The 18,025-nt window shown below is 39.6% G+C and overlaps 1 protein-coding gene across 19 annotated transcripts in view; it reads left to right on the forward strand.

The window, feature by feature from the left end:
* Window positions 1–18,025, forward strand: part of PHLDB2 (pleckstrin homology like domain family B member 2) — a 130,638-nt gene that overhangs the window by 14,731 nt on the left and 97,882 nt on the right. For 16 of the 19 annotated variants that reach the window (XM_060098920.1, XM_060098922.1, XM_060098924.1 and 13 more), the window contains exon 2: window positions 9,750–11,098. In XM_060098920.1, the coding sequence (XP_059954903.1) occupies window positions 9,764–11,098 (1,335 nt within the window). In that variant the 5' untranslated portion in view covers window positions 9,750–9,763. The other 3 variants (XM_060098909.1, XM_060098908.1, XM_060098910.1) reach the window with 2 other exon arrangements.

Raw genomic sequence — 18,025 nt, forward strand, 5'->3', positions numbered from 1 at the left:
ATCTTCTTGATCTTTGCCTCCATTCTTTTTCTGAGGTCCTGAATCATCTTCACTATCATTATTCTGAATTATTTTTCTGGAAGGTTGCCTATCTCCACCTCATTTATTTTTTTGTGTGTGGGGGGGTTATCTTGTTCATTCATTGGTACATAGTCCTCTGTCTTTTTATTTTGTCTTTCTTTCTGTGAGTGTGGTTTTCATTCCACAGGCTGCAGAATTGAAAAGCTGTTTTAATAATGATATAAACACAAATGTGAGTCCAATTGGTAAAGGTCGCATCTTGAATATTTAGATAAAAGTCCGGAGTTTTGCAAGTGGGAAGGGAAGTTGAATGACCCAAATGTTGTTTGAGGTTTTTCCTGCTTTCTGTCCTTCTTCCCCTGCCTTCCTCACAGGCTGAAAAGAGTTATCACAGGAAGCATGCAGCCAAATTCCTTGGGTAGTCTAAAGCATATTTAAAGTTCAGGCAGACAAGTCTTATTCAAGGGACTAGCACAAAATTGTTTAAACTCCCTATAATTGATGTTTTACCCTCTTTACAAGAGTCCTCTAAGATCCTTAAGAATTCCTAATATAAAACAATCTAGACTTATTTAAAAGGAACCTTTGTCACAGGAGATAAAGATCCTCATTTGAATATGGTTTTTGCTATTGACTGTGATTACCTTTAGGAACCATTGGATGCCATCTGGACTTCTTTTGACAGAGCTTAGACTTCAGTGGGCTGGAGATGACAGAAAGGAATGGTATTATGGGGTAGACTGATTTATTGTGATAGGAAGAAGCTGAAACTTTTTTTTTTTTTTTACTTTTTGTCATCACTTCTTCCATCTCTCATTTCCTCCCCCTATTCCCCATCACGCCCCAGTCCCTTCTGTGCTCCCTTCCTCCCTGTGGCATCATCTGATACTTTTGTTCTTTCCTTAATGGTCTTCCTTACCTCTTCTTTTAGTTGTTTTCAGAACATAATAAAGTAAAAATTCAAAAGGGAAAACAAGAAAACCAAGAAAGGAACTGTGTAATCAGTGTCCTGAGATCATATCAGCATTCCAGTGGTCCTCCCTTTCTCCCCAGCCTGCCATGCATCACCCCGACACCTGGCAAATTCTGAGGATGCCTCAACTTGCCTGTGTTCTGAAGATCCTCCTCTGGCAGTCACAAAGTCTTCGTGCCTTTTAGACTACTATGGACATGTGGGCAGTGTATGTCTGTCTCTGTGTGTCTGTGAATGTGTCTGTCTGCATACAGTAAGATTTACTGTTGTAACAGGCTCAGTCTGCAAGAACAAAACGTCCTCCTTATTCTTGGGTCTTTTTGAGAGATAAAAATGCCCTCCTTGGAGATTATCATGTATCTACATATATCTAGTAGATAATAATTATTTTGTTCAAAAAGGCTGACCTTTAAATGACAGAGAACATGGCGCAAGGAATGAGGAATGAGAATCCATTTGCTGCTCTGTTTATTTGCAAAAAACCAATAAGGGCTCAGTGTCCACTAACAGAAGTTTGGTTTTTTGGTTTTTGTTTTTTTCTTCCCTGCGCTGAGACGTAAAATCTTGAATGTGGAGGAAGAGTTTAAAGGAACAGAGTTTAGGAGGCCAGGTTGCATGAATGGGAGATGAAGTTCTGTGGGGATGGATGTTGAGACAGTGGGAAAGTCCAGATTTAGGGATGCTTGCAAAACCTGTGCATGGGTGCTTCTCTGGTGGTGCAGTGGTTAAGAATCCACCTGCCAATGCAGGGGACATGGGTTTGAGCCCTGGTCTGGGAAGATCCCACATGCCGCGGAGCAACTGAGCCTGTGCGCCACAACTACTGAGCCTGCGCTCTAGAGCCCACGTGTCGCAACTACTGAAGCCTATGCGCCTAGAGCCCGTACTCTGCAACAAGAGAAGTCACCGCAATGAGAAGCCCACGCACCACAGCAAAAAGTAGCCCCCGCTCTCTGCCACTAGAGAAAGCCCCGCACAGCAACAAAGAACCAAAGCAGCCAAAATAAATAAGTAAAATAAACAAATTTAACAAACCCCAAAACCTGTGCATAGGAGGGGATATTTGAAGAAGAGAGCATCTGGGAAGGTGTTTGCCAGTGGGTGCGGGGTTGTGTGGAGAGATGTGGCTTGTGTGTAGAAAAGCAGGAGGCTGAGGATTTAGTGATGAAAGGAGATATTTGTGAAAAAGGAGGGTATATTTGCAAAGGTGGAGTTGAGAGGACTGAGAGTTTGTTTAACTGAGGATGGTATTTGGATAACGGAGGGTGGGGAAAACAGGCTGCTTTTGGATTTCTGAAACGAGAATATTGCTAGAGAAGGAAGTGGTTGTTCCTGAAGCTTCTAAGTAGTCCCCCTCCCCCTTCATCATGTTTTCATGTTGGGATTAGTGGGAAAAGAGGGAGGTTTTTGTGTCCATTGTTCTCCATTCTTAAGCTTGGAGTTTGGGGCTGAAATAGATTTCTTAGTTTTTCCTATTCAGTCCTCTAAAAGCTTCTTCCCTCAGGCACCACTGGTCACCACAGAATTCCCCCCATCCCCTCCACTTCCCCAATGGCACTGCTTCTGACACACTGCTCTAAGCTGGTGTCTGAATTCAATTACGTGTCATCAGTACGTGCTTTAAAACATTGCCATACTGTAAACATCAGTGCTGAAAGAGGCCAGCCTGTGGACCACCAGTGTGCTGAGAGAGTTTGAAACACCAGGCATCAACCACTGTCTGTGGCAAAATAGGCTCCCAGAGCCAGCACCTCAGCTCTAAGGCCCCTAAGAACAATAGAGACTCAAACTTTTTCATAAAGTGGACATTTTAACCTAAACCCTCCTGATTTTTTTTTAAGATTCTTTTTCTGAATTTGCTTCTGTAATCTACATCCATCCCCTTTCCCCAGCAATATGAAAAGATTTCCACTTTCCTATCACTTGCTTTTGCACTCCCCCCTTTGATTAATTCCTGCTATATTGGATGATCCTGAGAAGTGTTTGTGCATGGCGATGTAAAATGACAAGTAAAGTGTTGTATAATTTAAGAATCCTCCAAACTCTTGGTATAAATTACCTGCAAAACTGCATTTATATATATAGGCCAGACTTTAAGACTCCTACTTCTAATGCAACACACACAGAGCAACACAGTAAATACTTCATTTTAATTTGTTCATTTTTTTAAAACTTTGCTCCCTGGGTGTGTATTCATTATCTTGAAACTAAGATCCCTACAACTCTGGCCATCACAGTGCTCTGAAGTCACCATTAGTGACTTACAGTTTGGATGGGATTAGCCTCACGGTGGTGTTATTTGGTACAAATGGAGCAGGAGAATTATATTTTAAAACATATACCAGCATTGTGCCAAAGAGGAAAGAATCTACCAAGAAACTTTCAAACATGATCCCTGAGATTAGTTTTTCCAATAATTTTCTTCTTAATGGAGAATGTACCGTGACTTTCCGTGGTACCTTCCAGAGATTTCTAAATGACTCCTGGCATTTTCTAATCGACAGTGAGATGATATACGTTTCAGGTGATAAAATAACAAGAGAGCTCTGGAGGGATTAAATTTATGGATTGCAAAGTAAGCCCAAATGTTTCAACACACATTAACTTCTTTCCTGTTTAGACGACCCGGTGTTGTCTCTTCTTTCAGATGGGCACCAGATGCCTTCTTCCCTTCTCCACACCGGTTCTGTTTCTGTGCGTATGCGTGCAGTATATGGAGCCATTAGTGCCCTTGGGGCTGTTTTGCTTCCACAATAACATAATGCAGTGATTTTATCATTTCTCTGAGACTTCTTTTTTCTTTACATAAAATGTACAGGAAAGCAAAAAGAAACACACCAGCGGAGATCAAGAAGCCAGGCTAGGGCTTCCCTGGTGGTGCAGTGGTTGCGAGTCCGCCTGCCGATGCAGGGGACACGGGTTCGTGCCCCGGTCCGGGAGGATCCCACATGCCGCGGAGCGGCTGGGCCCATGAGCTGTGGCCGCTGAGCCTGTGTGTCCGGAGCCTGTGCTCCGCAACGGGAGAGGCCACAACAGTGAGAGGCCCGCGTACCGCAAAAAAAAAAAAAAAAAGCCAGGCTAGAAACCTCGGAGAATTCCTCACCTTTCTTACACGCGTTAACACAGACCTCTCTCCGGCCGCCCTCCCTCTTGTGTGTCACCTTGACAGCACCTCTTGCAGTTGCCCTTTCACCTCCCACAGCCCTAATTCTTCCTCTGCTTTCCTTTCCTAACCTCAGCTGCAGTCTCTAATACATTGTCTGCAGGGCTCCATCGCGTTGCCGTCTCCCTCACTGCTGGGGAATTAAACCCAGTCTCTCCCATTGTATCCTCTGCCCTCCTGCCTCTACTCTCCTTGCCTTCGCTCTCATCCGCATTCAGAGTACATTACCGATTCCGGTTCTACATTTCCGTATGCTCTTCCCACCTCTAGGCCTCCACTCGTGTGATCTCATCCGCAATGAAGAGAGCACCCTGGAACTGGGGAAGGAGAGAGAGGTATCATGAACCGTTATTGTCACTCCTAGGGTCAGAAAGACCACCTGTGTGATCCTCCACCTTTTCAGTTGAATTGATTTATGGGATGAAGAGATCTCAACTTGACATAAGTATACATACGTATGTACTCAGCTATGACCTGTAAACTCAGCTTCAGGAAAATGAGTGAATTGCATGTTTATACTTGATAAATCTTTAAGTGTACAACTTTTTACACATCCTTAACAGACCCAATAAGGTTGAACTGAAAAACCAGGGTATCAGACATGAATATCTTAAAATATTCTCTGGAATGTTCTTCCATCCAGATCATCTGTAGCTTTCTTCTGCAATATGTGTGGTGGAGAAATGTTGCATGGCTGTTTCTCAGATGGGGTTTATTATTTGCAAATGTCCTGCTTGTCTCTTCCCTGGAGACTGTAAAGCTGATCTTTCAGTTAGTACTACTGTGGAATATTTTGGTGTTGTATTTTGTTTGGCCAACTAAACTGCATCAAAAATTACAGTTTTTGGCGGTGGCGGGTTTTGGCTGAGCTGCGAGGCACGCGGGATCTTAGTTACATGACCAGGGATCGAACCTGTGCCCCCTGTAGTGGAAGCACGGAGTCCTAACTACTGGACCCCCAGGGAATTTCCAATAATTAAATTTTTTGATTAGAAAAAAAGTGTATGTGAGGAGGAGAGAGGCACCAAGTGTTGCCACCCTGTAGGGTAGTAAGAATACCCTATAGTAGTTTGATACTATGTAGTTTTGTTGGAAGAGGGAAGGGTATTTGGTGATATTTTGTTTGGGTGATTAAGTAGTATTTGCAACTGCAAACCAGTTGAAATACATTAATACATTTTATCATCTAAAATGACATTAATGTCCTATGCTGCTGAGTCAAAAATTAAACTTTTAAGTATCCTTTTTGACATAAACCCTCAATTCTGTACCGTTAGAGCAAATATTGAAAATGCTGAGTTTGGGCTCAGTGCTTAGCTTCTGACTTCCATTTAACAGCATCTGCTCTGCCTTGCTTTCTGGATGGCTAATTCTGCATTATCTTAGCTCTGTTTCCTATTTTGTACGCACTACTTTATAACCAAAGTCTTCCCCACTAACTGGCTTTAATTCTTTTCTTGTTATTCTAACATCTCACTTATGGATTTCCCTTTGTATCCTTATCTAAAATATCCTAAATGGTTGGAGGATTGCTGTCCAATTTAAACCACACTTAAGATAGGCATAGACTTGGACCCCAGAGGGCATATCTTACATGGTGGTGGAGATGGGAGAGGATTTAGAGAACTATGAGAGAGAAATACATAGTTATTAAATATAGAAAATAACTGTTGCTTTTTTCCTACACAATTTTTGTTATTAATTCTGTCAGAGACAGGATGTTTGCTGGATGTACCAGTAGTCTGACCTTAGATGGGCTTGAGATTTTGTTTATATTTTTAAAACCACAAAATTTTAGGTGTGGAGGTGGCTTTATGCTACCATTGGATAATACCCATCAGATTCCCTTTCTCCAATAGGACTTAACTCCATTGTCATTTCTTTCTATTATAACTTCCCCAGACTACCAGTCTTACTGGGTTAGCCCCTCTCCATGCTCCTTTACCGATCTGTCAATCAATCATTTATTAATGCATGCATCACACCATATAGCATTTATTCATATGTGTGTTTTCCCCTTTGGACTGTAAGCTATGTGAAGGCAGGAAATGGTATCTTTGACCACATATTTTCCAGGGCCTAGCTTAAAGCCTGGTTTATAGTAGGCACTTAATGAAGATTAACACCTTCATATAACACACAACTCCCAAATCTCACTGGCTTAAGACAATCTTGGATCGGCAAAGACCCTGCTCTCTATTGTCCTCACTGAGGGAGGTAGGCTAAGGAAGCCTCTACAGACTTGGATGCAAGTGAGTCATCTTAGCAGGGGATGGAATCATGCTCCAGCTCTTGATGTTTCAGCTTGGAACTGACATGTCACTTTCTCTCCTATTTCATTGATCAAAGCATGGGACATAGCCACACCCAATGTCATGGGAATGAGGAAGAACAGCACTGTTTTGTTTCTGAAAGGAGAGAACAGGAATAATAGTGAGCAACACTAGTTCCTGTTAAGCCAAAGTCTGATACATGGTAGGCACTTAATACCTAGTTAATGAACGAGGAACCTAAAACTACCTGTTAGGATTTTAATTTTTTTCTATATAATAAGCAGAATCACTCCAAGTAATGAAATAATCTAATAACTACATTAAAAAATGAGCATACTAAATATATTATCTAAGCCATATTCACCAAACATCTGGAGACATTTTTTGTAACCACTCTGTTCACTTTATTCCTATTAGGGAAGGTGTTATGTTTGATTTTGCAGTTTTTCAGATGCATAAAGTATGGAATGGATAAATTTGCATAATTGTCATTTTTGCCTGAGTCATTTAGAAGATTTGGAAAAAAATGTTGAAGTCTTCAAATATTTACGTATTTAGTCTGATGAAGAAGTTCTTTAAAGTAACCTTTTTCGGAAGAGTTACTATCTGGATCAAAAATTGAGCAAGAGCTTAGGAAAAATAAGAGTCTAATCCACTTAAAAATGAAGTATTGCTGCAGATTGTATGCTAATATTTTACACTAATTTTTTTCTTCCTTGTTAAGGTAACCCAAACACATTGTATAAAATGTGGAAAACACAAACTAGTTTGAGAAAGGTGAATTAAAAATCACTGGTGTGATTTCTTTTATTCCATTGTTCTTATTATAGAATAAGCATGTGGACAAGGGAAGAGAAGATATTGGCTTGTAATGGGGGATAACAGTGGAAACATCAAGAAATGATCAGATTGAGACTATGGATTAAGGACAATATTGATAGGATTTGTTGATGGATAAAATGAGGAAGGAGGGAATAGGGAAGTGATAGAGATGGTAGAGGATAGAGGATATAGTGATAGAGGAGATCCGTGATGATTCCCCAGATTTCGGCTTGAACATCTATGTGTAATCCGTGAGGATAGAGGATATAGTGATAGAGGAGATCAGTGATGATTCCCCAGATTTCGACTTGAACATCTGTGTGTAATCCATGTGTATATGTGGGTGTATATATAAGACTGCACTCATTGTATGTGTGGTTTTTAAAATTTACTTAACATTATATTAATGTATTTTTAATGCTATAAACATACCTTGAAATGAGATTTTAAATGGTTTAATATTCACTCATATGATAGCCTATAGCTTTTGATTTTCTCCCTATTTTGGGGGCAATTAAAGTGTTATTTCCCCTTTAATAAATAACATGGTAATGTTCTCAGGATCCACCTACTTCCTTGTCTCCTCAATTCAAAAATATTTAACTTGAGGGAATTGACCAAGGTTTGCTAGAATTTCAACATAGCAAACCAACATGTGATAAAGGTAGTCGGGAATAGAAGGACCCAAGACTAGAGGTCATCGTGGTTTCAGTTTTCCAAGGGGGCATGGTGAGATATAGCTCAAACCAGACTGGTGTTGCTTTCGAGGTCAGAAATGGTAGTGGTAGACAATTGCTGAGAGGGACATTTGTCTTGGATGCAGAGATCGCACTGTCCCCAAGGAATGAAAGACCTGGCAAGGGCCAGATGGCAGGGCCAGATCCCAGCTGGGAGGCAATTCTAAAGGAGAATCTCAAAAATTTTTTTGAGGTCCACTTCAAAAGACAATCGTGCTTTTATCCATCAGGGTAGGGCTTTGGGTTGGAGGATAAGGTACCCAAGGCAGAGCTTCCTGTGGGAAGCTGCAGCTTTGAGGGGTATGAGGACTCAGCCCATCTCTAGGATTTAAGCAGCCAAACTGTTTCTTTGCCCCACTCTCTGGGTAAGAAGCAGTTCCTTATTGGGCTGGCTGCATTTGCCCAGGAAATCTCTGAGGCTGACCAAGCAAGGTGAAGGTCCTCCATCTGTGGCTGGGAGGGAGTGGGGAAGGCTGTGATGGACATTGAAAACTTGCGTTCATTGAGTGTCTCACCTGTGGGGCGATGGGAGTCAGGAGGGGCTGGAGATACGATAGAAATACTAGAAAACTCTCTGCCTTAAACTTGTGTCTTGGTCACACATTATGATATTGATTACTAACCATAAGTAATACTGTTTATATACAGTGCAGAGATGCAGTAACCAGTGTTTGAGGTGCCTAAGGAGTTGGAGGACTGTCTTAGCAGTACCTGAGTTCAAATTTATGTTTAAATTGTGCTTTCACTTTGATGATAACTTAAAGAAAATATTTTTATCAGTTTGAAATATAAGGCTTCACATTTACAGTGATAATTTGTGATTAAAAAGACATTTTCATAGACTAAAACTGCAGTTTCTTAAGTTAATATTGTTCAAACTAGGGTCCGAAACATATTCTTATGGGTACATCCATTAAAAAAAATTTCTTTTCATTGTGGAAAATAGAATCCTAATCTGATCCTGGAAGAATGGGTGGTTTTGGATGGGTGCAAAAGGAGAAAGGTGTTTCCATGAGAGGAGAGAGTTAGATCAAGGATGATCATGGTGCCTCTGGGATGCCTGGGAACTTGAAGGATACATCAGTTTTAGGTTTTTAAATACTCCACCCTGACCCTGATATGGCAGGAATATGGGGAACACTCCGTCTACTATTACCTACCTTTCTCTGATGGATGCGGGAGCTTTATTAAGTCTTTTTGTTGAGAAGGTAACTCTCATAGTCCCCCTTTAAAGAATCATCTTCTAACCCTCATGTTATTGATCAGTGTCTAACACAAAATTTTCTTCCTCTGCCAGAATGTGAATTTAGTTTCCTCAGGACTTAACCTCTGAGCAGTTAATGATTCTTGCAGAGACATCTAAAGGAAGGCCCATTGCAGCATCCCTTTGAGTTTTTGCTAGGTACTCAGGAAGCAGGTGGTCCTCCAGGGACTAGAAAACTAAAGGGACATTGTCTTTTTTAGGTACCACCCTCATCTTGCACTTGTACTTGCTTAGGGATTTGTTCCTCTCAAATTTCATTGATGTCCTCTTGAGTTATTTTTCTTTTGTACAAGAAACATCCCAGATCAGTGGTCTTTATTCATCTTTATTTTGCAGGACAGCTTTCCTAGTTTATTTCTAAAACAGCGTTTGTGTTTTTTAATTACAACAGATTGGACTGCAAACCTATTTGTACTGATGTAGGCTGAAAAATGTGGTTAGTCTTTTTAAATCTTCTTTGTTAAGTAAAGCTTTCTCTCTTTTTTTTCCTTTACAGATTCCAACAAGATTATGGCAGAGCAGAGCCACATGCAAAAGCAGCTGGATTTACAGAATGGTAGCTTAGAGGTGGGCTTTGTGGCGAATTCCCTCGAAAACGATTCCCAAAACATGATGGAGAGCCTGAGCCCGAAGAAATATTCTTCCAGTCTGAGATTTAAAACCAATGGAGACTATTCTGGTTCCTATTTAACCCTCTCACAACCTGTGCCTGCTAAAAGAAGCCCTTCTCCTTTGGGAACCAGTGTCAGAAGTAGCCCCTCCTTGGCCAAAATCCAGGGAACCAAGCAGTTCTCTTGCGACGGAAATGACAAAAATATTTCCGTGAAACCTCCTACCCCTTTACGCAGCACTTCACCCTCCCTTAGTGGATATCCACTTGGGAGAGCAGACTTTGATCATTTTGCAGGCCGGGACACTGAAAGGTCCTTGAGGCTTTCAGAGAAGCCTCCCTATTCCAAATATAGCTCAAGGAATAAATCCCATGACAATGTCTACTTTCTTGGAGGGCTGGAAAGCCGAAAAGCATCTGGCTCACTCCTGACCATGTGGAATGGAAGTTCCCTGAGTGATACTGGCTCCTTGCCCATTGGTAGGTCAGGGGCAGCCAGCATGCCTTCAAGCCCAAAGCAAGCCAGGAAAATAAGCATCCAGGACAACCTGACACTTCAGCCCAAGTTGACCAGACACAAGGATCTGGCATCTGAAAACATCAGTTTAAGAACTAGGAAGTACTCGAGCAGCAGCCTGAGTCACATGGGCGCCTATAGCCGATCTCTCCCCAGGCTGCACAGAGCCACAGAGAATCAGCTGGCACCTCTCAGTTTGCCTCCAAGAAGCTCTCTGGGCAATTACAAACGAACGAAACTGGGGGAAAAGGATCTACCTCATAGCATCACAGACAATGACAATTACCTGAATTTTTCTTCTTTGAGCTCAGGAGCTTTACCCTATAAAACCTCTGCCTCTGAGGGCAATCCTTATGTGAGTTCCACCCTCAGCGTCCCTGCTAGTCCTCGAGTGGCTCGGAAGATGCTTCTGGCCTCCACCTCCTCCTGTACCTCTGATGACCTTGATAGGGCTTCCTACTTGGGGACCAGCCCAGGTCATTCATTCCCTCCCGGAGAGCTTGACCGAGCGTTTGCGGCCAGGAGGAACTTCTCGTGTGGGTCTGTCGAGTTTGATGATGCAGATCCGGACAGCCTCAGACAGGCCTCAGGAACCCCCCAGCCTGTCCTTCGGGAACGGAAAAGCAGCATTAGCTCCATTTCAGGACGAGACGACCTGATGGATTATCACCGACGGCAGAGGGAGGAGAGACTCAGGGAGCAGGAGATGGAGCGATTGGTAATCTTCTCATCTGACTTGACCTCACTGTTTCATTGAATAACTTCTTGGAGACAAAGCCCAAGGATATATGTGTAGAATTTCCATGTGCACCAGCCACTGGTCCCTTCCTAGATTTCGTCCTGCTAACCTTCCTCTTCCCAGATCACTATTATTAGTCACAAATGGATAGTTTGAAGGCCTACATGTGCCTAATGTTATATTAAGTTGCTCTGCAGAGGTCTCACAAGTATATATTCTTGATAAATCTAACAAAGATAGCTGTGAATTTTGCTGAATTTCTTTAAAAGTCTTACAAACTTCTCTCTTAAGACTATGAGGAAACACTGTATTATTTATGTCATCAAATTTGTATGTATATGCTATGATGGTAATAATCAGTGAAATGACAACTCATTGGAAATTAGGCAGTAAGTTTCTCTGTATAGTAAGTTGTCTGTAAAGTTGAAAGGTTGCCCCAATGGTGCTCAACCTTTTTTCTGCACTGTATATAGACACACACACACGCACCATACTCCCTTCAGCCATGTCTTAATACAAATAGTGACTCCAAACTACACATGCTCAAAAAAAATTACTGAGTTGTCTTTTTCTATGGATTTATGATTACTGTAAAAAATATTGAAAATAATAAGAAAAGAGGAAACAGGAGAGTCCCACTAATGAATGAGAACAAACTGCTGCATTTTTCTATTTTCTTTTAAGCATAATTTTTTAGGGTGAATACCTGTAAGATTATTTTGATTCATTAATGATTAATGATTTCCTTAATGTGGGAAGCTGCAGGATGGTAAAGCTGATTTACAAAAGTATAGGAGTATCAAAAGTATTTTAGTTACTTTTGATACTGGAATAAGTATGTATGTTGGAATAAGATTTCTGAATCACATACAAAACTAGTTAATGCCCTACAGGACAATAAAATTGTAACTTCTGGATTATAATGAACAGAAACTTTTGCATCTATACAGGACAGAATTTGCTTGAAATTTTAGAAAAATAATTATTCACACCACTCACAGTTTCTGATAAGTTAATGTCTATCCTTACAGAGTTTCCAAATATCCTAATCACTAATAGTGAATGAAAACAAATGTGTATACCCCTAGAGAATTTGGTATTCTGTGGGTGGGTATGTTAGATGGTGCTCCAGTATGGCAGTTCCTTTGTTATCATAAATAATCTTGAAAGATTTTTCATGATTACAAAAGGCATTGTATTTGGGCCTAATTCATTGACATAAGCTAGAAAAACTTTTAATTAGCATATAAAAGCCTTCTTGTATATAGATAGCAAATCTAGTGCTATACTGTACTGAACAACTGTCATTGATAAAGCCAGAGAATCAACTTCTATGATTTATTAAGTTACCTAGGAGAGCATTTCAATGGCTTCATCATTCCAGAGGTCTTCATTAAATGCTTTTATTTACTCTTCTGTTCTAAGGGTAGGAAACCAACTTCTTACTTATTTACTTATTTTTATTTTTGGCTGTGTTGGGTCTTTCTTGCTACACGCAGGCTTTCTCTAGTTGAAGTGAGAGGGGCTACTCTTTGATGTGGTGCACAAGCTTCTCATTGTGGTGGCTTCTCTTGTTGCTGAGCATGGGCTCTAGGCCAGAACCTGGGCTCGGTTGTTGTGGCTTGCAGCCTCTAGAGCACGGGCTCAGTAGTTGTGGCGCACAGGCTTAGTTGCCCTGCGACATGTGGGGTCTTCCTGGACCAGGGCTTGAACCCGTGTGCCCTGCATTGGCAGGAGGATTCTTAACCACTGCGCCACCAGGGAAGTCCCAAACTGGCTTCGTCTTTAGCACTTATAAGAGTTGGTGAATTTTTCTTTCCTCTAGTTTCCCCAAATCTGCTAAGGTTCCTGGCTATCCAGCAAGTGACCTTTTTACTGCCTATAAGGTTGGTGCCCTGTAAGCCACAAACAGGTCCTAGTTCAACTTCTCGGGAGAAGCTTTGGGTATTAGCTTCAGATATGAAGTTATAACCCTTTCTCCTTAATAAGGAGCTTGTCGTATCTGATGAAGTGCGGCTAATTTTTAAGTAAGGCACTCTACATTTGGCCTCTGTTGTATTATCTATTTGTCTGATTATATTCCAGTAAAAGGGAGGACAGATTCTTACTTAGCCCATGCAAATAATGTTATTGCCATTAAAAAGTCTCAGAAAAAAATGTTTCTTCCTGAATCTGAAGGGCCAAGGAGAACAAACTAACATTAAAAAAATGTTTCATTCAGTTTGCAACATGGGAGTCAACTAAACTGATGTTAGAGATAGATCAGCATGAATGCTAAAAGGGTTTTCCCCATCAGAAAACAGAATATTAAGATAATGCCAGTAATTTTCCAAAACGCATGTCCACATTTAGAAATTAGATTTCCAGTTTCAGTTCAATCTGTTCTATGTAATTAATTCTTATTCCTCTAACCTTGGGTCATTAATTTGATTTCATGACGTTATCTATTTCTGAACTAAAAGAAGTCCTGAAAATCTGATTTAGCCTCTAGTACTATCTCATACTTGTCTGTGTAATGTCAGCTCTTCTGTCAGCCTCTGACCCTAAGTCCATTCTTTGAAATATCAAGAGTGAAGAGTATCTGGTAAAGTTCTGTCCGCGAGGCTCTAAGACTGTCTTTCTTTGTTAAAGGCACATCCTCACCTATAACTTAAGCAGAGTCTTTAGGAAAGCATGAGAGGAAATCGTGGACTACCGGGTGAGGGTAAGAGTAAGTGGCTATGGTTAATCTACAGTTAATTTAACAAACAGTATCAGCAAGAAAGAGAATTTAAATCTTCTATTAGGCAATAAGATGTTGATCTTATTTTTTTAAATAAATTTATTTATTTTATTTATTTATTTTTGGCTGCGTTGGGTCTTCATTGCTGTGCACGGGCTTTCTCTAGTTGTGGCGAGAGGGGGCTACTCTTCATTGCAGTGCGCAGGCTTCTCATTGCGGTGGCTTCTCTTGTGGAGCATGGGCTCTAGGCACGCAGGTTTCAGTAGTTGTGGCATGCAGGCTCAGTAGATGTGGCACATGGGCTTAGTTGCTCCACGGCATGTGGGATCTTCCCAGACCAGGGCTCAAACCCATGTACCTTGCATTGGCAGGCGGATTCTTAACCACTGCACCACCAAAGAAGCCATGTTGGTCTTATTTAATCAGTGTTTCCCCTGAGGGTGAGAACGTATTACAGAGAGTGAGGATGTTGACATATATCCAGGGCCTTTCTGTAAAGTATGCAATCACTGAACTTTATGTTATAATATTTTGCCTGTACAAAATTAGCCTAGGGAAGGCTGAGCTTCTCATTTGATTTGACAGATCTTCCTATGCATTTCTTGATAGTGTTGAGCTATTTATCAAGAAGGGGCTTAACAAATAAACCTAATTATTTCTAGCATTCTTCTTTTTGTAAGGTTAAGAAAAAAAATCTTTGTCATTGCCCAATAGTCCTCTGGGAAAACTTAAAGACAGTTCAAATGTAGAAGGTATCTTGGAAAAAATTTGTTTTCCCGAATTTAGGGTCTGATCTTGGGAAGGCGAAATCAAATATTAATCAGAGATTATGTTATTTGAATAATATAGCATTGTGGATGCCTGAGAAAAATGAATGTTCGCAGTTTGGTTACCTAATAAAGTGAGAATAAGTTATTTATTATAAACAATAAATCTTAAAATAATCAGATGAGGAACTGTTTTGGGTCATTTTATATATGCAAGTATATATCCCAGTTAGGACAAGGCACAAAAGATTACTTTTGTGAGATACTGAAACTCTTCTCTCTGGGCAGATTACAAAAAAAAAAAAATAATAAACTTTTGCTATCTTTTGTAAGCATAGGCTGATTTCTCCAAGATAAGTAAGTAAGTAATTTCAATAAGAGATAATTGCATTTTAGTTTTACATTAATAGGATACTTCTCATAAAAAAAATTACTTCATAAATAAACTCATCAATGTTGTTCAAACTTTGCCAAAGCTTTAACATTTTATTACATCTTTACAGAATTAACTATTTGCAGATATTATAAAGTAAGTCAAATTCTGCAAATCTAAAATTTTTAATGTAACTTTATTTTATTAAAGTACAGTTTATTTACAGTATTGTATAACTTTCAGGTGTACAAAATGGGGATTCAACATTTTTATAGATTATACTCCACTTAAAGTTAGTATAAGATGTTGGCTGGGGGCTTCCCTGCTGGTGCAGTGGTTGAGAGTCTGCCTGCCGATGCAGGGAACAGGGGTTTGTGCCCCGGTCTGGGAAGATCCCACATGCCACGAAGCAGCTGGGCCCGTGAGCCATGGCCGCTAAGCCTGCATGCCCGGAGCCTGTGCTCCTCAATGGGAGAGACCACAACAGTGAGAGGCCCACGTACAGCAAAAAAAAAAAAAAAAAAAAAAAAAAAGATATTGGCTGTATTCCCTATACTGTACCATATGTCCTTATAGTTTATTTATTTCATACATAGTAGTTTGTACCTCTTAATTCCCTACCCTTCTATTGCCTCTTCATCCCTCTCCCCACATGTTATCACCAGTTTGTTCTCTATATCTGTGAGTCTCTTTCTGTTTTGTTAGGTTTATTCATTTGTTTTATTGTTTAGATTCTACATGTAAGTGCTAACATACAGTATTTGTCTTTCTGTGGCTGACTTATTTCATTAAGTATAATATCCTCCAGGTCCATCCATGTTGTTGCAAATGGGAAAACTTCATTATTTTTTATGGCTGAGTAATATTCCATTGTCTGTATATACCACATCTTCTTTATCCATCTGTTGATGAACTCTTAGGTTGCTTCCATATCTTGGCTATTGTAAATAATGCTGCTATGAACATTGGGGTGCATATGTCTTCTCAAATTACTGATTTCTGTTTTCTTTGGGTATGTACCCAGAAGTAGAATTGCTGGATCATATGGTAGTTCTATTTTTAGTATTTTGAAGCATCTCCACACTGTTTTCCATAGTGGCTCTGCCAGTTTACATTCCCACCAACAGTTTACTAGGGTTCCCTTTTCTCCACATCCTCACCAGCATTTGTTATTTGTGGTCTTTTTGATGATAGCCATTCTGACAGGTGTGAGGGGATATCTCACTGTGGTTATGGTTTGCATTTTTCTGATGATTAGCAATGTTGAGCATCTTTTCATGTGTCTATTTGCCATCTGTATGTCTTCTTTGGAAAAATGTCTTTTCAGGTCTTCCACCTATTTTTAAATTGAGTTGTATGAGCTGTTTATATATTTTTGATATTAACCCCTTATTGAATATATCATTTGCAAATATTCTCCCATCCAGTAGGCTGTCTTTTTGTTTTATTGGTGGTTTCCTTTGCTTTGCAAAAGCTGTGAAGTTTAATTAGGTCCCACTTGTTTATTTTTGCTTTTGTTTCCTTTGCGTGAGGAGAAAGATCCAAAAAAATACTGCTACGACTTATGTCAGAGAGTGTTCTGCCTATGTTTTCTTCTAGGAGTTTTATGGTTTCTGGTTTTACATTTAAGTCTTTAATCCATTTTGAGTTTATTTTTGTATATGGTGTTAGAGAATGTTCTAATTTCATTCTTTCACATGTAGTTGTCCAGTTTTCCCAGCACCACTTGTTGAAGAGACTGTCTTTTTTCCATTGTATATTCTTGCCTCCTTTGTCACAGAGTAATTGACCATAAGTATATGGGTTTGTTTCTGTGCTCTCTACTCTGTTACATTGATCTATGTGTATGTTTTTGTGCCAGCATCATACTATTTGATTTCTGTAGCTTTGTAGTATAGTCTGAAATCAAGGAGTGTGATTCCTCCAGCTTTGTTCATTTTTGTCAAGACTGCTTTGGCTATGCAGGGTCTTTTGTGGTTACAAATAAGTTTTAGGATTATTCATTCTTATTCTGTGAAAAATGTCTTGGATATTTTGATAAGGATCACATTAAATCTGTAGATTGCTTTGGGTAGTATGGACATTTTAACAATGTTAATTCTTCAGATTCATGAACATAGGAAATCTTTCTATTTCTTTGTATCATCATCAATTTACTTCATCAGTGTTTTATAGTTTTCAGAGTATAGGTCTTTCTCCTAGTTGATTAAATTTATTCCCAGGTATTTTATTCTTTTTTATGTGATTTTAAACAGGATTGTTTTCTTGATTTCTCTTTCTGACAGTTCATCATTAGTGTATAGAAAAGCAAGAGATTTCTGTATATTAATCTTGTATCCTACAACTTTACTGAATTCCTTTATTAGTTCTAATAGTTTTTTGTGGAGACTTTAGGGTTTTGAATATATAGTGTCATGTCATCTGCAAATAGTGATAGTTTTACTTCTTCCTTTCCCATTTTGATGCCTTTTATTTCTTTTCTTATCTGATTGCTGTGGATAGGACTTCTAATACCATGTTAAATAGAAGTGGCAAGAGTGGGCATCCTTGCCTTGTTCCTGGTTGTAGAGGAAAAGCTTTCAGCTTTTCACCATTAAGAATGATGTTAGTTATGGGATTGTCATAAATGGCCTTTAATATGTTGAGATATATTCCCTGTATGCCAACTTTGATGAGAGTTTTAATCACGAATGGTTGTTGAATTTTGTTAAATGCTTTTTCTGTGTCTATTGAAATTGTTATGTGATTTTTATCTTTCTTTTTGTTAATGTGATGTATTGCATTCATTAATTTGTGGATATTGAATTATCTTTGCATCCCTGGAATAAATCCTACTTGATCATGGTGTATGATCCTTTTTTATATATTGTTGAATTTGTTTTCCTAATATTCTATTGAGGATTTTTGCACCTCTGTTCATTAGAGATTTTGGTCTGTAATTTTCTTTCCTTCTTTCTTTTTTGTCTGGTTTTGGTGCCAGGGTAATGGCGGCCTCATAGAATTTATTTGGGAGTGTTCCCATCTCTTCGATTTTTTGGAATAAT

This window comes from Mesoplodon densirostris, chromosome 5, assembly GCF_025265405.1.
Source record: "Mesoplodon densirostris isolate mMesDen1 chromosome 5, mMesDen1 primary haplotype, whole genome shotgun sequence".
In the NCBI taxonomy this organism is placed as follows: Eukaryota; Metazoa; Chordata; class Mammalia; order Artiodactyla; family Ziphiidae; genus Mesoplodon; species Mesoplodon densirostris.